The following is a 22,056-nucleotide window of genomic DNA, read 5'->3' as shown; positions in this document are numbered from 1 at the left end:
GAAGGACAAGACTCCAGTGTCTGGAGAGTCCTGGGTAACTAGCTGCCTTATTGGTAAGGAGAGCAGTGGCCTTGTCCCCTTTGGCTGGGATAGTTCTCTCCTGTCCAACGGCACAGGCCGTCAGAGTATGAACAATCCCTTACGAGGGACCTCGGAGAACAGGGAGCTGGGATGTTCGGGATTTAGACAGCAGCCCGAGGTGCAGAAAGGCCAGCATGCTCTGTGCTGCCCAACGGGCTGGAAATGCCACGCGTAGCCAGAGCTGCGGAGAAAGTGATTCGCCAGCAGCATCTTTGTCGTTGGATAGAGGGAGGAAGGAACAGCTGCTTACAAGTTCACACAAGGGTTCGACACACGCGGCACGGGGGCGGGGGGTGGCTGGCGACTGAGCTTCCTTCAGGGAGCCCGTGCTGTCCTCTGCTGGCCCAGACCGACTCAGCAGGGGAGGAAAGGGGATACAAGGGCCGTCGCTCTGAGAAAGGAGAAACACAGGGCCTAATACGAGAGCAGTCCCTGACTCTGGGGGGGGCACTTCAGCCACAACACCTCTTTGGTAAGAAGGGAAGAGGGAGAGAAGCCAGCTTCAAAGCTGGGGCTACCAAAAATGGCCCTTCAGCTACCCTGTTTGTGACAGATTTAAGTATTTAGCAGATTTCTTCATTTTTTTGGAAACATGACATGATTTAACGACCAGGAACGCCCGCCCGCCCCCCCCAGTGTTTGACTCTGTATCCTTCTCTGCCACGTTTTCATGGCTGGAGAAACAGCCGGACAGACACACACACATGTTGTATATTCTGTATGCATCAAGTTGCTTCCAACTCAACAGTTACGTTACATTAGTGTATGATTGAGCTCACCAATTTCTCTTCAAATTTCAAGCCACGATACGATGGCTCGATACTCCTGTAAACGAAATCTCAGGAAGGCAGATGTCTGAGCACCGCAGACATCTCAGGGCTGGTCTACACTGCGAACTTACATCGGCATAGCTACGTCTCTCGGGTGTGAAAAGTCTAGGGGAGGTGGATTACCTATGCTAATGGGATAAGCCCTCCCACTGGAGGAGGTACTGTCTACACTAAAGCACGAGGCCACTGAAGCAGGCTAAGCATAGACAAACCCTTAGGGAAAAGTGACAGCAGAGATCTAAGATACAATTCAGTTACACCCAGTCACTTGTAGAAACACCTTTAAGAGAACGTATAATGTCGCATTCAATAGAAAATACAACCCATTAACATCAATCATGTACATTGCTGTTGCCGTGTGTGACGGGGTACACTCACCCCGCACTGGACGGGGAAGGGTTAACTCCACATTGTGGGCTGAGGAAGCCACGCCCCCCTCAACCCTACTGGGCATGCTCCAAATGCTCTAGTATAAAATGGAGCAGCTCAACTCCGTTGGGGGTGGATGCTGAGGAGGAAGGACCTGCAGGGGAGGCTCCAACCTGGGAACCATAGGCGCACCAGCCCATGGGAGCCAGAGACACCGGGAGTCCGTCAACCGCCCCAGAATCAGCAGATGCCTGACGGAGCCTGGAGTCGCAGGATGCTCCGCTCACAGAGGGATCCAGAGACCCTGATGACCCCTGGGTTGCACCTTCAGGTGTGGGGGAGGGGAGGGTTAGACATTACCCTGTTAGTTGTCAGCATGTTTTGGCACCGTCAGGGCCCTGGGTTGGGACCTGGTAGAGTATGGAGGGGCCGGGGTCCCTCTACCCTGGCCACCACCCACCCCAGGTGGCAACCTACCCTGCCTGGCCATAAGGCCAAATGACCCTATGGAACAGGGGGACACACTGACTCTGGCCCAGCAGCTAAGGGTGAACTCACTGACTTACGCGTGGGCTAACCCCACCCCTCCCCGTCACCCAAAGGGGGACAGAGCACACTCACCCTCCACACCGTGGTACAGGAGGGAGTTCGAGGTCACTTCCTCAGCATGGAAGGAATAAGCACCCATTTGCCATGCATTCAGGGTAGCAACAGACAAACATTAATCCTGGGCTTTTCCCTTGGTGTCTGGCCGTGTAACCCGGCGACAAAATGTAACGACAGATCTAACGAGCTTGCTCTGCTCTGCTTTAACGCTCTCACGCACTTAGCTCAAACGAGCGTGCATGGAAACGGGGCCCGTCAGCCCCGTCAGCGAGCCGCTCTGGTGAACCAATTCCTTACGACGCAGCACCGACCTGAGAATGGCCATTCACCAGCACTTCCTCGGCAAAACGGACTTTGACGGGGTTGGTTTTCAGCCGAGCCCTCTTCTCCTCCGTAATAAACGACGACTTAGGGCCACCCTGGAAAACAATGGCGCTGTATTTGCAACGCGTCCGGCCACTGCTGAATGTGAGAACAGGACGCACTGGCGGTAGGGCTCCACGACCCGGCACTGTGGTTCACAGTCCTCTGGGAAACCTGTGCCAGTCTAACCAGTGGATAGACCCCGAGTGCCACCCAGTGACTCCCATTTCACTGGACATCTGTACTCTGTAGTCCAGGTTCTCTCCTGGCAGCTCATCCTGAAAGCCACGGGGGCCTGGAAGGGGTGTTTTATGGGTACACTTTGAAGTGACTGGCACCCACGGACCCCGAAAGGGTGCGTCAAAGGGGTCACGTGACTACAAAGGTGTCCTGTTACTGGTCAACGGCCAATCAGCAGACAGCAGATTTACACAGGGCTTTAGATATTTGCACCCATTTTTCTTGCAAGACTCCCTGGCCAGCCAGTGCCCTGGCAGGATTGTAACATCCAAGAGGCCGCACAGGGGAAGCCGGAATAACTGAGAGGGGGAGTGACTGTTTGTTCAGCCTGTTTCAAGCTGCGTTAATGCCTATGTAACTCAAACACCCGAGAAACACTTGGGATTAAAAAAAAAGTCTGTTAAAAGATTCAGTCCCCATCACATCTTCAGTAAAGGAGCGAGAAACCCTCTCAATCTAAGTCTGAGACCCGCTAGTCCCTCTTCTAGCAGATTCAGGGAAGAGGAGACTTGACATTCCTTATATTTCTAAGAGGTTTTTAAAATTTAAAAAAACCCACCCCGACCCTAACCCTAACTCCTAACCCAACCCACGGCTCCAGGGTGCTCTTGTGGGGTTTGCAGGGGGACGGGTGCCGAATTGTCAGGAAACCCTAAAAAGGTGCATCTGGGAGTGTGTGCGTTGAAATGAGTAACGGCTGCTTTACGGCTTTTGACGTGCCGCTCAACACCCAGCCTCCACGGGCTCTGGAACGGGCCGGTCATTCTGGATGAGCTGCGGCACATTCCCGCACTTGTGGGCCCAGCCTTGTGACCCCCCCACCCAGGACTAACGTCCTGTCACAACGGAGCAATTCTAGTGGAAAGTGTAGAGAGAGGCAATTTACCGAAGTACACCGCAGAACTGTAAGGAGGAGAGAGTCTTCAGGTTCCCTGCAACAGACAAATACAATTAGCCAAGCGTAGCAGTAAACAAAAGGCTCAGACTCAATACCAGTAATTTACAGCGTATGCTGCCCCTCTGGCATTTCTGCTTTACCAGCTCTCAGGGGGAGCTCTGGCACAGAGAAAGCTGATGGTGTTTCCATGCTGTTCCCCCCAGCATGTGGTACCTTCAACAGCTGTTCTCAGTGCAACTGGTTGAAAAATTGTGGATGAAGGAGCTTTCCGTCAGATTGGGAAATGGAGTTTCGTCGTAACTGAAACGTTTTGTAGGAACGTGTCAACTTCGACAAAATCTTCAATGGCAAAAAAATCTCTCTCTCTCGTTTCGTTTCGGTACGATCAAAGCATTCCATTTCAGGAAGGCAAAAATATTTCATCTCGACTTCATTTTGATCAATTACATTTGGACTTTAATTTATATTAAATCTCTAATCCATCACATACACATTAAATATAGTACATTACATAGCGATGTTATCTTTAATGTTGTACGTATTAAAAAGTTTTGACATTATCAAAATGAAACATTTCTATGGTCCGGAGTTTTTATGGTTCCAAGTTTTTCAGAATTTCTGTTCCATGGGAAATTTCAGCTCTTGGTTTGTTTCAATTTGGAACTAACCCCCTCTCCTTCCCCCTCCCCTCCCCAAAAAATGCCAATTTCTCATGTTTAAGAGATTGCGTTTACATTAGTTGGCATACCAACCACATTCACTGTTAATTTTTTATTTTATTTTTTTTAAATCAAGAGTGTGACCCACGCCGACTCAGTGGGGAGCCCCGTCACCTCGGGTGGTGGCTGGGCCACCCAGAAAAGCCCATGAGCCTGTGACAGCTGAAAGGCTAAGATCCCTGGTCTTCCAGCTCAGGCAGAAGAAGTTCCTGCTTTTAGAACCAGAGGCTCCATGTTCAATCTCTGCTGCCAACAACCCACCCAGGCAGGAGCACCAAGCAGTTTCCATGGTCCACAGCCAAAGGCAACTGACTGCTGGGAGGTGCCTTAACACATTCAAAATTCACAGAATGACGGGGTGTGACTGCGGGCAGCATAATGAAGCTCTGATCTCAGGGGGGGCCCCCCCTCAGCACTGCCATAACACTCCTACTACGAGAGAGAATCACAGGACACAAGTTTCTCTTGCACAGCTGTGCTCAGACTCGCACACACATTGCACACTCTTGTATCTGATGCACTCACTATGAAATGACCATTGGAATTTCCCCGGTGAAAAGCCATGTGCGCAACGGCTGCCCAGGCAGCGGTGTGACTGGAGTGACAGACCAGCCCTCTGAAATCTTCATCGCCCGTTCGGTTCCCAGGAGCGGCCGGTGTACCATCCCCGGGACCATACCTTAAAAGATCTGCTGCTTGCTCAATGGAAACGTCCTCCACCGCTTCGTTGTTTATCATCAGGATTTGATCCCCCGGCAGCAGCTTCCCATCCGCTGTGCTTCCTAGCAAAGATCAGCAGCAGGTCAGCGACTCACGCAAAACAGCTTCCATGGGGCTTGTGCCGATCACTGCCGCGGGCGCTGCTGTTCGGAGAAGCACCTAGGTTTGGTTTTCCAGCCCCAGATGGTGAGAACAAACTCTCTCTCCATCCCCTGCACAGCTGAAGACTTTATGCTGCTCGATAGGCCTTGGACATGTGCTACCGGACTGGGCCGAGGGGTAACTCAGAGACCCAGCGACTGTTAACAGCTGTAGTTAATGCATCGTTAATAACCCTAGTGACCAATTCACAAGGTCCCTTCTGCTCTTGGAATCTATCAGTTGCAGCTGAAATCACAGGGCCTAATCCAAAGCCTATTGAAGCCCGCTTTCGAGAGCTTTGGATCAGGCCCAGAAGGATGCATGCGCACTGCAGAGGAACCGGGAGAAGGGAGAGGGGTGGTTAGGAGGTTAACGTGGAGAAGCTGATGCTAGGGCAGGGTGGGTGGGCTTGGAGGCAAAGGAGGGATTGGCGGTGTGGAATGGATTTGTGAGGGCAAGGCAGGGAGGTAGAGATGGGGCATACGCAGAGGAGATGCTGGAGCTGGGGAATGCAGATGGAGCGGGGAGGAGAAGAGGCAGGGATAGGTGGGGGAGCAGGGGAAAGGCATAAGTGTCACGGAGCAGCACAGCCCCGGGCATGATCAGACACGCTATTAGCCCAGCCTGATGCCACCAGGGCAAACCCAGCTCAGCTCTGTGCCCAGTGTGGTTGGATGAGGAGGGACATTCCACTGATTCGCCCACAAAGCAAACCCAGCTGGACCCAGTCTGTTTAGATTGAAGAGGTATTTCTCATGATGGTACGTGATTCACCAGTTAAACTTAAAAGAACTCCAGACTTGCTAAGGTCTGGAGTGCACCTAAATAACCTTAACTCTGCCCTCTAGCGACACCATGCAGGGGCCACGGAATTACGATTAAAGCACTTTCGAGTTTGTGGGCCCAGATTAGATGAAAATGTTTTAAAGACACTGTTTGCTCCCCGCTCAGGATGTCACTGCAGGGCAAAGTTCAAGTTATGTGGGTGCCTAAACTGTGTATTTCCATCCTTAACAAGCACAGATCTCTCTTAATTTTAGCTTTAACTCTGAATGTATTATGCCTGTGGTTTAGGATAATTATAGCACCCTGTGAGGTTTTTACAGTTCAGTTAGTAAGCTGAACGCTAAGACTTCACTCCATCTTCATGAAGTTTTTTGACTGGGAATCCCCTGTGGTTTTTTAAAAATATGACACTTCATACACAGAACAAGACACCCAGAGGGGATGTGATCAGGTGTTACTGTTAATGATTGGATAATGTGTAGTATCCGCCTTACGTCATTTGTATTTCAGTGCTTCGGAGCAGATTCACTGCTTTGCCCCGTCTGCATCGGAGCCAGGGTCCAGCTGTGTGTATCCGAATGCAGGATCAAGGCCATAGGGCGTCCCAGGGACTGCTGGGAAGTTGGCAATATGGCCTTTGCTGCCACAAAATAGCAAGCTGTGACCTTGACCGTGTGGGAGTTTCAGATGATTCTATACTGGGCGAGCAGGACAAGTGTGCCAGCCCCTACCGGAGAGAATCCAGGATGTCAGCCCAGCACAACGGCTGTGCACCGCACCGGGAAGGGACCCCGCCAACACCCGGGACAAGTCGTTCTTGCAGCATTCACCACCACTAAGGAGGCAGGACGGCCTAGTGGCTAAAGCGCTGCCTGGGGACACCTGAGTTTGAGTCCCAGTCTGCTACTTCCCGCGTGCCCTGTGCCTGAGTTTCCAGGCTGGAATAAAGGGGACGACGTTTCCCTTCTGCCCTTCCCAGGGGTGCTGTGAGGCGAATGACTGCGAAGCACTCGGATATCTCAGTGAGGAGAAGGCTACCCATGTAATTAGAGAGAGAAGGAACTCAACTTCCCGTGAACTTTGCTGCCAGAAAAGTGAAAAACCTACCTTAGCAGCTCCCACACTTCACGTCCCACCCCCTTAAGAAATGCTTGTGATGTGAATGGATGGAACATGGAAGTCCTGTACCACAGTTGGGGGACCCCTGGACTGTACACATTGTTCAGAGTTAAGGCAGAGCCACGGTCGAGAAAAGTCTGGTCTGCGACTCTGAGCACAGAACAGAAGACCAGGGGCTCCTCAGCTCTGATCCTAGCTCTGCCACTGACTTCGTCTGCAGGGCAAGTCACTTAACATCCATGTGCCTCTTCCTCTCCCCCACATCCGTAATACCAACGTGTATTACCTGACCCACAGGAGAAGCTGGGACAGTTGATTAGCTGATGTTTGCAAAGTGCAGAAGATGAGAAATGCTACACACTTTTTCACTATTAATGTGCAGCTTCACCCACGTGCTCCTGCACCAACCACGGCGTGCACAAAGGGCTTTTTACGGCGTGACACGTTCTACTGCACAGACACACGCGTCTGATCACAAAGCTTCAGCCGGACAAATTACCAAAATCAAACTGGGACAAAACCCAACGGATTCTGCCCGAGCTTCCACTGGTGGGTGCAGAAAGGGAAAACTTCTCCCCAGAAACCAATTTCTACTCTGACCTGTAAAAGAATACCTCATGACAAATGGCAACACATTTCCAGAGCACCTTTCTTTTGAGCATCTCATTAATACCATCGTTTTGATGACTAAGTATTATCCTTGTTTTATAGATGAGGGAAACTGAGGCACGGAGCGGCTAAACGACTGAGGTCGTGTGGCCCCGTAGCAGTGGTAGCAGAGCCAAGGGTAACACCTATGGCCCAGATTGTTTTTTTTTTTAAACAACGGGCACCGTTTGCACGCACAATCATTCCCGCCGCCTGCACTATCACACTGGTGCTCAGAAGCACCACCCGTGCAATTTCATGCCTATAATTAAAACAACAACAACAAAACACCTGGCCCAAGAGTCTGACCCTGCTCCCAAAATGGCATCCACACACGCAGAATGAATTCTGTCCTTCCCCTCCATGCTTTTTTAAACAGCACCCCTTGGAGATGTAACGGTTTGTGGACTGCGGTCCACACCTACTCATTACAACACCATCAGCCTACACAGCACTCGTGGGTTGTTCCATGAAGAGGGCTGACGTGCTTTAATTAAATTTCAACCTAACGTATTTGAAAGAACGCTGCTTTTAAATAGCGCTTGACACGCTTGTCTAGTGCCTTTCAACCTGAAGGATCCCGAAGCGCTTTGTAAAGCACAAATATACGGGTTTCTCGTCTTCGGTACTCAAGTCTAAAAGCTCATCCAGTCATTCAAAGAGGCACCTGGGGCACCATAAATTTTCTATACGAGTTTACCACCAGGGACAGCGGGTATAAAAAACCAGACCTGCACAAGCCTTTACGGTAAGGCTGAAGGGGCAAACGACTCTGCAGGTCAGCACTAAAATCCAGCTCAGAACATCTGTTTCCAATATGAAGTGCAGCCAGATATTCAGCCAGCCCAATCAGCGGATTAGCAGGGACAGGGGATCTCTCACATGGCAGGTTGATCTCCGCAGTGGCAAACCCTTCCGCAGTGAGAGTACGTCTTCACTGACGGCGGCAAATCCGCCGCGGTCAGATCGATCTGTCTGGACCGATGGAGCGGTCGGTGAAGACCCACTCGATCGATCCGGAAGTCGACGCGTTAAAACCACCCCCCTCGAGTGGCGCAGCGCAGGGAAGACGCTGCGTAGAAGAGGGGTCACGACGTCGGCGGGCGTTACGCCAGCTGCCCTGCGTGGCTGGCGTAACGCCCGTCGACGGCTGCTGAATTTGAAGGTACGTGTAGACCAGGCCTACGGTTGGTCAAGAGGCAGAGGATTTGGTGTATGGGAGGTGTTAGTGGCCTCTGAGAGACAGGTCAGACTAGATGGGGTGGTCCCAGGGGCATTAAACTCTGATTCTAGGAAGCGTGGGGCTAAACGTTCTGGAGCTCTCCTGGTAACACCTACTCTGCGAACACTGTACAGGAGAGAAAGGCTGGAGTCAAAGCCCCCCCGTCAGTTCCCCGGGCACTTATGTGGGGGACAGGGGGAAGTGGGAGAAGGGGAGAGGACAATCCCTACCTGCAACAACTGATGTGATAGCCAGAGGAGGCTTTGGTGAAATCTCGAAGCCATAGTGCCCGAGAAGCAAATCCTTGTGTATGGTGACCGTGAGCTTCACACGGGTTACTGGCTGATTGAGGCCATCGGATGAGACGTCCACCACTGAAGATCTGCTCCTGAGCATTTGGATAGGGGGAAGAAAAAGCTGAGGATTAGCACAGATCGATGCAGTGATGATTTCGAAGAGCTTCTGTAATGGACAGGGAGCGCTCAAAAAACGCAGCGGGGCTTTTACAAATATCGAACCGTTACAAGGGGACCGGAAAACGAAAGTCTGCAGGGCACTGTGCGCGCAACACCAGCCCAGACTGAGACGAATGGGTCTCCCCGAAACAGAAGCAGCCCCGCCTCAGACTAGCCCACAGCTTTCCCGCTAAGGAAAGCCCAAGAAAACAGCTGATCACACAGCAGTGTCGCACAGAGAGACAGGAGGGTCCCTTTCAGGGCCGTACAGGTCTGAATCCGGCTGGAACCAGTGCAGGCTGCTGAGTGCTGGTGCGACATGCTTTCTTCACCAGGCACGGCTTACTAAGCGGATTCACATTCTGGCCCTGCTTTACCCAGGTCTACACTACAAACGTCTGTCAGCATATCTACATCGGGCAGGCGTGCGAAGAAGTGTGATCCCTGCCTGACAGCTATGCTGGGCTAAAGCCCTTGGGCACGCGCAGCCATAAAGAGACCTCCTGCTCGCATAGCTTATTTTGTTCAGAGAACCGGTATACACGAGACCGGCAAAAGGACGTCTTTGCTGGTATAAGCTACATGTCCACTAAGGCAGCGGTTCCCAGCTGTGGTCCGCGGTCCATACGACAGCGGGTTTGCAGAATAGAAAAACAACAACAACATCCTCACTAAGGAAATAGACAATTTCAAATAAAACTCGTAGCAGGTGGTGGCCTGATTACAGGGAGATGGACTCTGTAGTAAGGCACTACCCAATATGTAAACGTAGCAACATCTGGTCCACCATAAATAGCGTTGGGCTGCTTGAAATGTAATGCATGTTATGTTCTAGAAAATATGGTATTCATGTTCCCTGAAAGGGACAAAGAAGAGTCAGACCCTCCCTAGCTTGTTGGAAACCAGTCTGTTCAGTACCCGACTAGTAAATATCTGTTCATGAAAATGTCTTTACCTGGATATGCTATCCCGAGATCGACGGAGCCACCTTGCTACCATTTGTTCTATTCTACGGGCTTTGCGTGTTTGGAATAAGTTAGTCTCCAGATCTTCCATTTACCTGAAGAAGACAGAGATTATTTTTCTTTAAATCACAATTACAAACTTAGCAGGGACGTATGAATTACCAGACTGGATCAGAGCAGTGGTCCAGTGCCTGTCTCTGACCGGAGCCAGGACCAGATGCAAGGGGCAACAAACCCTACAATAGACAGTTATGGGATTACCTGCCCATCCAGGGAGGTGTATTCCCAGGCCCAAGCTGCTAGTTCAACCCTGAACCATGAGTGTCGGCATCCCTTCTAAAACGCAGTGACGTTTCTCATAAATGCATTTCACTTCACGGGCCAGAACCTGGGAACTGTTGCACATGACATGTGGTGGGGTGTTCCAGCCAGCTGCATAGGAATCAGACATGGTCTGCACCCTGGACCATGTATGTTGCTGATCGAGTCACCCCGTGCACATTGCGTGCTATTAGCTGGAACAATCTGCACAGGGGTCTGTCTGAAAGCAGGAAGCTTGGCCAGGTGTATCGTGGGAGCACCTATTCTTGAGTCACATGTTCTGGGAGGCACGATTTGGCCGTAGGCAGTTGCTAACTCTGATGGTTTTGTCACAATTCTCATCTCCCCTGGATTCGTATGAATACATGAGAATCTCAACTTTTTTTTTAAATTAAGTTTCTCACCATCCGAGAGAAAAGCTAGAAAACATAAATCTCAGTGCCGACAACACTAAAGGTAACCAAAAAAAAAAAAAAAAGCACCCAGCCTTTGTTATTTTTTAAATCTCATCATTTTGGGAGACCCCAACCCAATTTCCAAATGCTTGGGGTTGGTAATACTGCTCCTGTACTTTTACACAGAGGCATTATGCAGTCTATGCGCAAACTGTGACCCACTTTATAATTTAGGGACACATGGAAAGACATCGATTACTTTGTATGAACCCACATATTGGTGTCGCACAGCAGTGGTTTTCAACCTTTTTTCATTTGCAGGCCCCTCAAAGTTTTCAAATGGCGATGTGGACGCCTTTGGAAATCTTAGACAGTCTGCAGACCTCCAGGGGTCTGCACACTACAGGTTGAAAACCACGGCGCTAGATTAAAACATACAGTGTTACCAACAGAAAGAGTTAATTTATCTAGAACTTCCTACCATTCCATCCCCTGCTTTCTCCTCTGTATGTACCTTGTGTGCATTTCATTAGCACGGTTGTTGGGTGCCACCGGCTCCCATTACAGAAACCGATTCTGGCCAGTCCCTGCCTAAATCTTCTCTGCTATCAGCAATCATGAGGTGTAAGAGAATAGTTATTTCAGGGCACTGAAGCAGCACAACGCCCTCGCTCTGGAAAAGCGCCCCTCCAGTTCTGGAGCAGTGACTCCAAATTATTAGAATATTATGTACCAGCAAATCCACATTCTAAATGTTAAGTTCCGCCAACGCTCCAGCAATAGGTCGGTCCAACCTGACACCAGCTTTCACAGTTTGTGCTCAAAGAGATCCTGATACTCAGGCAGCAGCACGGGGGAGGGTGAGCCCTCCTGGCCAGGGGGCGAGAGGGAAAGACTCTTCTGGTTATTCGTCAGCATCGGCTGTGCTTTTGCCTTTGACCACCCGATGGGGCTAACGACCAGCACAATCGACTTCGCCAGTGCTAAGGGGAAGGGAATCATTCTTCAGGCTGCAGGAATGTTTTGGGCTGGATGATGAGGTTCCAGCTACCTTGGAATATCCACTGCACAGAGAAGCCACATGCCCTGTCTGGGATAGAATTTTGTCTCAATTTAAAGATGTGTCCTGACCAGGGAGCCATCGAACTTCTATGAACTTCGAACAGCAAAGCAAGGAACTGGACTGGCAGGCTCATTCACACTGGGAGGAATGGTGTTAAAACCAGTGGCTGCAAACTAAATTCTATACTAATGCAACTGGATTAAGTGTACGGATGTCTGCTAATCCTTGGACTACAGAAATGGATTTGGTTAGATGAATCTCTCTGAATGACTAAAGCAGAACTCATCCAAAACACACTAGTTCAATCTCTGAACGTTGGTATTCTGGGCATGGAAGCTTTGGAACAAAAATGACTAACCTCTAAAGACAGTGCTAAACCTCTAGATTGCATTACCCTTCGTCTCTGGGCAAACATTGTACATTCATCTGCTTTATGATCTTAATAGTTTGTTATGGTAGCATAGAACAATGATGATGAGGGTCTGTGATGCGACCTCGCCATGCAGCGGTATCATTTTACTATACAATTACAAGAAATTGCATCAACGACCAGCGTGCATTAGCAATTTCAAGCAATAAAAGAATAATACATACATGTATATTTTTGCTTGAAGACCTGGTGCCTTTCAGATTTACGTTGCAATGGCCCTTAGGGGGACGGTGCTCCGATTCTTCACAAATCAGTTCTCTGGTGTTTTTTTCTTTTTGATGGTGTAGAGGTTTTGGTGTAGACAAACAAGACATCCAGAAAGCTACCCGCACACAAATCATTCCTCTTTGTCAGTTATTTAAACACATATTTATACACATTACAATTATAACCCTTTCTAAGAGCTTTGGTCCTCTTTTCTGCAGTAAAATTCAAAGCCAAGGATGCTCTTTTTCAGCTCCAGCTACTGTAATTTCATTTACATCCTTTCAAGGTTGTGGCCAGAAATATGGCTACACCAAAATGACTACTTTCTTAACAGAACCATTCTCTTCTCTATTCAGAGTTATAGCTGCTGATTTTACAGGCAGAAATAAGATGTTTTTAGTCCAGTTGGCCCGGCAGAACTAATCAGCTGTAAGGGCAAGAGTTAGATTAAGTTCTGGCGAATAAGCCATTAACAGAATTCCAGCTACAAACTCTCTTCGTCCAGTGATGAGGTGGAAAGCGCCCAGCTTGACTTTCAGATCCCAAGATGAAGCGTGCCCGCCTACAGTTACAACATCGCCCATATCCGCTAGTTCACTTTCAGGCACAAATGCACGGTCTCAGACAAACCCAGCAAACCACTGTGCCACGTTTTAGAGTTGCTTTTCACACACTGGGAAAACCAGAAAAAGTTGCAGGCTTCAACTGAATCCACAACACACAGAAATAAAAGGGGACACCATGAAGACATTTTAATCGAAAAAGCATGAAAAGCCAATGCCTGGTATTAAGCTATAGAAAGAAAAACAGATTGTTGCTGTTGCATCCCCCTGTTGTCTCTCTTTTTTTTTAAACTCAGATTGGAAGTTCTTGGGGACAGGGTTCATCTTTTTGTTCTGTCTGTACAGCTCCTAGCACAATGGGGTCCCAGCCCATGGCTGGGGCACGTGGAGGCTATGCAATACAAATAATAATGAGCATCACTCCAGATACAGAAGAGATGATGGCAGGGTTTCCAGGAGAGAGGTATGAAACTTCTGTGCTGGAGCCATGCCAGTTCAGCTGGTTTTGGACCCAGACATGAAACCCATGGAGGCTCAGGGAACCTGGGGCTGAACTAGGGCCCCGCCCAACAGAACCCCTCCCCCCACCGCTTTTAACTCCAGTTTTCTTCTGGGGGGAAATGGGGGCTGGCCCAGTACTCTGGCTTCTCTGCAGCCCTCAGGGAGTGGCTGTCTTGCCAGCTTCACCTCCTGCTCCAGTCGGGTGGACAGAAGTAAAGGGCATAAAATCCGTTCCCCAGTAGATCCTTGGTGAAGCATTTTCTAGGCCTGCCTGACTTGCTGATGCAGCCGGATCTGGAGTTTTGCCTCCAGGCTCGTTGTTACTGCATCTGGCCATGAATCCTCTAGAGAAACAGGGCTTTCCTGCAGCTGCCTGGCAGCGCTATGGCAGAGCGCTGCAGGCCGGCATTGAAGAAAACCGCATACCTCGGGGACACTTCAAAACGAGGAAGCAGCCCTGTTGACGATGGCAGATGGTGCGTTTGTTCCTTGCATATGGAGCGTGAGCTCCCTTTCAGCAGGAATATTTTACACTTCCCGTCGGCCGGCCCGCTCCCAAACCGCACGCTTCCTGGGCACGATACCTCGCAAGATAGACACGCGATTGCAAGAGCCGTTGTCCTGGCTCGTCACTTTAACTGCAGCATCCTTCTCTGTCCAGCACATCAACCACACACTTCTCGCCTTTCTAGCCCATCCCCGTCCAACACATCATCTCTCACACGCTACCGAGATGTCGCCTCCTACCCCTGACCAGCCCACCGTGCCGGGCTCCATCTCCTGCTTGTTACATTTTCCAGCAGACACATTTGTGCTTTCTCTCATGCTGCTCCGCACACTTGGGAGGATCATCTGTAACCCTCCCTCCCAAAGCCATCTCATTGTCCCCCTTCACATCCCTTCTTAAAACCCTCCTCTACCACGATGCCTACACAACACTTGACAATGGTTAGGCTGCTGGTGCGCTGAGACCACTGCCTACCACGCAGACCAATAGCATCACATTATTTCCTAGTGCTGCCCCATCTGTCTGTATCCAGCTGTTGTCTCTTGCCTTAGATTGTCAGCTCTTTGAGGCAGGTGCTGTCTTTTTGTTCTGTGTCTGTCCAGCGCCTAGCACAATCCAGGACTGAGGCGCCTAGGTGCTTCCACAAACAAAATAAGTAAGGATAATAATATGGTATGTTCTGCAAATGTGTGTTTAGTGCTGATGGCTCCAGATCTAGCTTTCCTGGGACCCACAGGTCATGACCCACACTGTAATGGCAGCAGCAGAGAAAACAGCCTTTTTGAAAACCCTCTAATGCATGCGATAGTCCAGCTAATGGGAAAAAAGGTTATATTACTCAATTCCATTTGTGATGGATGCAAAATCTATGTTAGTAAATTTCAAGGCCAGATGGGACCATTATGATCATCTAGTCTTACTGGGGATAACTCTCACAGCGCCATCACGAGTCTCGTAATAGCGTTTCTCTTAAATTCCCAGCTCCCAGACTCGGGATTGCATATGATCGCAGTCTCAGCTTTCATTTAAACATAGAAAGTTTCTAGCCCTCATAGCTGGCAGAAACGCTTGAAAATACCTAGCCCAACACCTGACAACCCAAGATGTTTTTAAAAAAAATCTCATTATTTTAAAGCTAGTGTTCAAAAACCGTGAGCTTAGGGGTTGGCAGGTATTGCAGGGAGTCCCACGTCCACTCCAGCCACATGTCCTCCCCTGTGCCTTCTCCAAGAAGCCCGCTTGAGCAAACTCTGGCTTCTCCTTAATTCTGAAAGTCGCTTTACACCACCGAGAAACAGGATGCAGAAGACCCCCTGCCAGAGGCAGCAGCCCCCAGTACGGATTCTCATGGTGTGACGGTGAGAGAACACACAACACATGGCTCCGTGCTACTTACAAACCAAGCGTCTGCCCACCGCCCCGCGGGCACACGGGCCAGTGTGTGCAACAGAGCTGCTCAGACGGCTGGGCTCTAAGGAGAACCTGCACTGCAAGAGTCTAAGCCCCCCTCCCCTTCACAGCAGCCAGCGGGGCCTGGTGGGAGCCGAGAGCTGAAGACCATTCTGCAGCCAGATGGGATGGGGAGGGGTTTCACGTCCGTCCCTGGCTAGTAGGTGCCCGTGTGCAAAGGACGATCCGTGACTGGGGAGCCTTTGCAATAGGATATACAAATAAGTTATCATTTAAATAAGTCCGAGTTATTTGCAGGCTTCCTGCTGCTCCTATGTGCTCCAGGCATTAAATGTTATGCCGACGCTTAGCTTTACGCCCCGGGAGTAAGTGCACGTGTGTGCATGTGTGTTTGCAGGCTCGGGGCCACAGACTGTCATCATTAATGGCCTGAAGTGGCCTATGGAGACAGAATGAGGCATGACACTGGAGCAACGGATCGTGTAGAACGGGAGGAAGAAATGAACCACAGTAGGACTCCGGGAGACGTCGTGCAGCTTGGCACACCACGGTCACGTCTACACGACAAGTCAACAACCAACCGCCACAGCAGTTTGGTCAGTCGGGCACGTCCACACCACGCTCATTGTGTCGGAGGAGAGTATCCTCACCAGCAGCATTTGCATCGATGCAGAGCAGTGCACCGTGGGTAGCTATCCCATAGTGTAAGGGCTTCCACAGCCTCATGGGACCAAAACATTGCCACAGGAGGAAATGGGAACATGGTTTCAGCCTCCTGTGATGCAGTTTCCTCCATCGCGCCCTCCTTCCCTATCCTGATATCAACGGCAAACCACCCAGACATTTTCATGCCTTTTTCCGAAAGCCTGGCTTGGCTGCATGTGTGCCATAGCCTGAGACGCACAGACCCCGCTCAGCTGGGCGCTCTTCTTGTATCTGTTACCAGCACCTCGCGCCTTATTCTGCAGTATTTCCAAAGCCGAGAAAGGAGCCGCCGCATGGAACGTTGCGATGTCATTCAAGCCGCCCTGCTGCAAGCCATCGAATGAAAATCCCCGGTTGCTGCTGGCAGTCAGGCAGCAGCTGAATACAGCGGAGCGCAGTTTCTGGGCCTGGGGAACCAGCACCGAGTGGTGGGATCGCATCGTTACGCAGCTTGGGGATGATGAGCGGTGGCTGCACAACTTTCAGATGCAGAAGGCCATTTTCCAGGAACTTTGTGCAGAGCTTTCCCCAGCCCTGAAGTGCAGCAACACTAACATGAGAGCTGCTCTGAGTCTGAGAGTGGAGAAGCGAGTGGCCATCGCTCTGTGGAAGCTAGCAACGCCAGACTGCGACCGGTCAATGGGGAATCAATTCAGCATTAGTAAATCTACCACGGGAGCTGTTGTGATCCAAGTGTGAGGGGCCAATAATCACCTTCTACTAAGAAGGTGAGTGACTCTGGGCAATGTGTAGATGGTTTTTGCCACAATGGGGTTCCCTACCAGCATTGGGACGATAGATGGCACACATATTCTTATCTTGGCACCAGACTACCTTGCCAAAGAGTATACAGAGATACCTTTCAGTGGTGTTGCAAGCACTGGTAGATCACAGGGGGCGTTTCACCGACATCAACGTGGGATGGTCAGGAAAGGTGCATGACGTGCAAATCTTTAGGAACATGGGTCTGTTCAGAAAGCTGCAATCAGGGACTTTCTTTCCAGATCACAAAATAACCATTGATGGTGTTGAAATGCCAATAGTGATCCTGGGAGCTCCAGGCTACCCTTAACTCCCGTGGCTCATGAAGCTGTATGCCAGTCACCTGGACAGCAGTAAGGTGCGGTTCAATAATAGGCTAAGCAAGTGCAGAATGGTGGTGGACTGTGCCTTTGGCTGAGTAAAGGGTCGCTGGTGCAGTTTGATTACTAGGTTAGACCTCACTGAAAGCAGTAACCCCACTGTTATGGTTGCCTGCTTATGTGCTCCATAATATCTGTGAGGCAAAGGAAAGAAATTTCCGCAGGGGTGGGGTGTGGAGGCAGATAGGTTCGCAGCTAGTTTTGAGCATCCAGATACCAGGGCAATAAGAAGAACCCATCAAGGAGTTTTGCGTGTCCAGGAGGCTTTGAAAACCCGTTTCAGTAACGAGCCACAGTAATGTGTGCTGCTTATCTGCATTGTGCCTTCCCATCCCTTTTCTTCCACTGCATCAGTTTCCCTGTACCTCCCCTTCCCCTGCACCCCCCAGGATTGGAATAAATAAAGAGTATTTCATTCACGAAACATTGACTTTTATTCACAAAGAATCTGAAAGAACAGGAAAATAATTTAACCTTGGGCAAATGGTGTGATAAAATTGGGAGGGGAGAAACAAATGCTTGTCTGTGAAAGCACAGAAGTCTTGCCCATCAAAAGTCTTCGAATGGCTTCCTTTTGTTCTTAGGACCCTCCCCCGGTGTTGGGTGGAAGGGATACTGCATCTGTCCCTCCCCCCTCCCCCTCACCTCCTGGAACGTTTCGGGGAGGGGGATTGGGAACAGGGTGATGTTTGCAGGTAGTTCTGCAGGAGCTGCAGAGGGAGTCTAGCCTCAAGCTGTTTTTCTTGAAGCTCAACCAGGTGCCTCAACATTTCTGATTGGTCCTTCATAATCCACAGCATCTCATCCTGCATGGCATGCTCATGCTCCTGGGATGCTCTCCATGCCCGTGTCTTCAGACAATGAAATCCTCCAGGCTCTTAGCTCCATGTCACCTGCCCAGAGGCGTTCATTATCTCAGTGAACAGGTCATCACGCATTCTCTTTTTCCGCCCTCTAATCTGCAAAAGCTTTTCCGCCAGTGTGGAGGACACACTGCTGAAGGCCAAGATTTCCACTGGAAGGCAGGCAAACCACAAGGCAACCACTGTCAGAGCATACCCTGGGTCTACTGCAAGGTTGCTATTTAAAAAAACAACCACCACTCCCCGTCTTACACTCAAGTGCAAGCCAGAACAGAACAGAATCCCTAGCTAGTCAACGAAACAGTTTGCTGTTCCAGCCCTGGTGAGTATGGCCCAGCGGCCTGGGCGAAGGGATTTGTGCTACAACTTGTGGACAACCCATCTCAGGAGCACAGGTGGACAATGTCCCTCCTTCCGCCAGCAACATGGACGTTGCTTTGAGACCAGGGACCAGCACTGAGCCTCCCAAATTGTGGTTTTTGTCTGAGGTGGCTCTGGGAGGGAAAGGGGACAGGGACAACAGAGGGGGTTTGCGGCCACAAGAAACAACAAGGAAGGCCAGCCCCCTTTCCCTTAATGCTGCTGGTATTAGTCACCCTGGACTTGCAGATTGTGAGGTCAATGCTGACCCCATGGGCACATTAGTGAAACTGTGGTTGAGTGACCCGGAAATCACCAGGGGTGGGTGTTTGCGGCACGAGCGTTTGTAATGAAAACTGCCACTGATATCAATCTCCTGAGGGTAACAGGAGGCAAGGGAGCAGATGCTGCAAGCTCTGGGTACAGACCGGGTCCTTATGCTGCTACGCTGTGTACTGCAATGATGCCAGCAGAGTTAATACTGGAGTGGTGTGGGAAAGTGTCCTGCCGTGGTGAAAGAAATAAGACAGCCCTCCCCAGAAACCTTCTGCAAAGGATTGCAGAGTACCTGCAACTTTCCTGGAGATCTCCAGAGAGGACTCCCGGACTATCCCTGTGCACATAAATAGTCTTTTCCAGAGGGCACCCTCTGTGTAGCTGGAGCAGCCCCTTGGAAGCATATAACCACTGCAGCTCACTTTTTCCTCATATTACACAAAACATAAGAGCATGTAACCCCGACAGCTTGATTGGAATTGCATACTCACCACTGTGCTGTCCTGCAACCAGCTGGACTGCTCCAGGGTTAAAAATAGCTCCTGGCTGTCAGGGAGAATGGATCCCCCACTCACCTGTCTCCCATTCTCCTCCTCCACAATGTCCTCTTCGTTGTTGCCTGAGATGGCCTGGGACTCCGACTCCTGGGAGGCATCCACGCTGCATTTGGGGGTAGTGGTGGGGTTGTCGCTGAGAATTGCATGCAGCTCATTGCAGAAACAGCGTGTCCGTGGTACAAAACCTGAAGAACCCTCAGCTTCTGCTACGCTGGCTGCAGTTCGCTGATTTTCACGCAGCACTGCTGTGTCCCCCTGGTGTAGCCCTTCTCCCCCACGCCCCAGGCGATCTTTTCGTAGACGTCTACGTTTCTATGGCTGGATCAGAGCTGTGCCTGCACAGATCTTCTCCCCACAGACTGATAAGGTCCACCCCCTCCTGCACACTCCAGGCTGGAGGGCGTTCGGGGCGTTTGGTCACCACGATCAGCTGGGCTGGCGCGCCTTCCACACTGATCAAACAGGAAATGGGAATTCCAAATTTCCCAGGCCTTTAACAGGGAAGGGGCTGTTTCCTGTGTACCTGGCAGCTGTGCAGCACAGGTGAAAACCATCTCCAGAGCAATCACAGCAGAGCATTGTGGGATAGCTCCTGGAGGCCGATTCAGTCAAATTACCCAACGCTGCTTTTACACTGCCCTCCGTTGGCCCATCAACATCAATTGAAGCGCTACATCTCTGGCGGAGGTGGAGTAATTAGGTCGGCGGAAGAGACCGGGTAGTGTAGACGCATACATTATTAGACCGACGTAAGGCAGCTTCTGTCGACCTAAGTTTGTGGCGTAGACCAGGCTTAAGGAACCTCCAGACACACCTAGCTTATGTCGGATGGAATTGCATTTTTCTGATCCCTGGTCCCCCCCAAGATTGTCACAATCCCATGTTTTCCCATGTGTTTTCCTTCTGCTGTTATTACTGCCGCTTGCTAACACACTCCGCTCAGTGGCTGCCTTCCGATAAACAACACGTTAAAAATCAATTAAAAACAAAAAAAAAATTTTAAAAATCCTTGCTGCCAGGGTGGTGGCAAGGCCCTGAATCTATAGGAACCTTTCAAGAGCTGCCGCGTAATTAACATCGTGACTACTTGTGGTTGCTGTTTTATGACCTGTCTTACGTTTTGTCAGTAAAAGGGATTAGCACAATGTCATCAGGAAAGAACAAAAGTGAGAGGAACGAAGCACTGGGACCATGGCAGTTTTTGGGTCGCTTCTGAATTGTTAATATTAGCAGAAAATCAACTTCCTCTTTAGCCAGATTCGCCTTCATGGAGTGGGAAGCGGTTTAAAAACCGTGGCTAGCGTTAGATCCCAGATTATAGGGAAATCCTTTATAGAATAGATAATTATTAAAGAAATAAAGGTGAACAGAGTCATTGATTTCACCCAGTAACCGTAGCTGCTTGCCTGAAAACCGAACCAAGCTCCGCAAGGGCACGCAGGCAGCTGTAGGGGGAGCAACCCAGGAGTGGAGGTTGTGCAGAGGGCAACAAAAATGATCAGGGGGCTGGAACTCATGACTTCTGAGGAGAGGCTGAGGGAACCAGGCTTGTTTAGTCTGCAGATGAGAAGAATGAGGGGGGATTTGATAGCAGCCTTTAACTACCTGAAAGGGGGTTCCAGGGAGGATGGAGCTAGGCTGTTCTCAGTGGTGGCAGATGACAGAACTAGGAGCAATGGTCTCAAGTTGCAGCGGGGGAGGTCTAGGTTGGATATTAGGAAAACATTTTTCCCTAGCAGGGTGGTGAAGCACTGGAATGGGTTACCTAGGGAGGTGGTGGAATCTCCATCCTTAGAGGTTTTTAAGGCCCGGCTTGACAAAGCCCTGGGTCGGATGGTTTAGTTCCTGCTTTGAGCAGGGAGTTGGACTAGATGATGTCCTGAGGTCCCTTCCAACCCTCATCTTCTATGAGTACCTCTCAAGAATCACCCCATTTCAATACAAACTTGAATACACTGAAAAGTTATCAGTCTAATCTCCTCTTCAAAATAAGCAGCCTATTACTGGAGATGGACTGGTTGCAAACGTGAGACAAGTTTTTAATCTGGCTTTCCATGGTTACATACATGACGGCCAATCTACTAACTAGCAGCAGTAAGCGGGTGTTGAGGCTGCCTGTTGTGACTTGCGTCTAAGGTTCAGTAATGAGCAGTCATTTTTAATGTACATAACGTGGCGTAAGTTTCACAGCAGGGGACCTGTGGGGCATAAATCAAACCACATTAAACATGTTCTTTCCTGGTTGGTGATGTTGAGTTACAGATGAAGGCAACCGTGACTTTCAGCAAACAGTTTTCTTCTGAGTTCCTTTATCCGCACATGCAGTGACCTGTGTAAAACCTGGGAGAGATCCTGCAAGGACCTTCTCTGCCTCACAAACGAGGATCAGGAACCTGATGGCGACCACAGCTGCTGTCTGCTGCAGCGTCCTCCGATGGAGCAGCCTATAGCAAGGCACCGCTTGAATCACGGCAGCTATCCCTACCTTACTACAGAAGCAGCAGGACAGGAGGACACTTCTCCTCAACCCCTTTTCTCTCCCGGGGGCAAAAAATCAGGACTGTCTAACGATTCTGTCGCATTTTAGCACTAG

At 50.1% G+C, this 22,056-nt stretch overlaps 1 protein-coding gene across 2 annotated transcripts in view; it reads right to left on the bottom strand.

The window, feature by feature from the left end:
- The window catches only part of FRMPD1 (FERM and PDZ domain containing 1), a 53,738-nt gene that overhangs the window by 18,709 nt on the left and 12,973 nt on the right, over window positions 1-22,056 (bottom strand). For both annotated transcript variants that reach the window (XM_067553344.1, XM_067553345.1), the window contains exons 3-7: window positions 10,153-10,257; window positions 8,973-9,130; window positions 4,786-4,888; window positions 3,376-3,421; window positions 2,198-2,305 (exon numbers count right to left, since the gene is read on the bottom strand). In XM_067553344.1, coding sequence (XP_067409445.1) covers window positions 2,198-2,305; window positions 3,376-3,421; window positions 4,786-4,888; window positions 8,973-9,130; window positions 10,153-10,253 — 516 coding nt within the window. In that variant the 5' untranslated portion in view covers window positions 10,254-10,257. The remainder of the gene's footprint in view (window positions 1-2,197; window positions 2,306-3,375; window positions 3,422-4,785; window positions 4,889-8,972; window positions 9,131-10,152; window positions 10,258-22,056) is intronic.

This window comes from Emydura macquarii, unplaced genomic scaffold (genome assembly GCF_026122565.2).
Source record: "Emydura macquarii macquarii isolate MOO-44397 ecotype Brisbane River unplaced genomic scaffold, CSIRO-AGI_Emac_v2 contig_1451, whole genome shotgun sequence".
Classification (NCBI taxonomy): Eukaryota; Metazoa; Chordata; order Testudines; family Chelidae; genus Emydura; species Emydura macquarii.
This window is presented reverse-complemented; position numbering and strand designations above follow the sequence as displayed.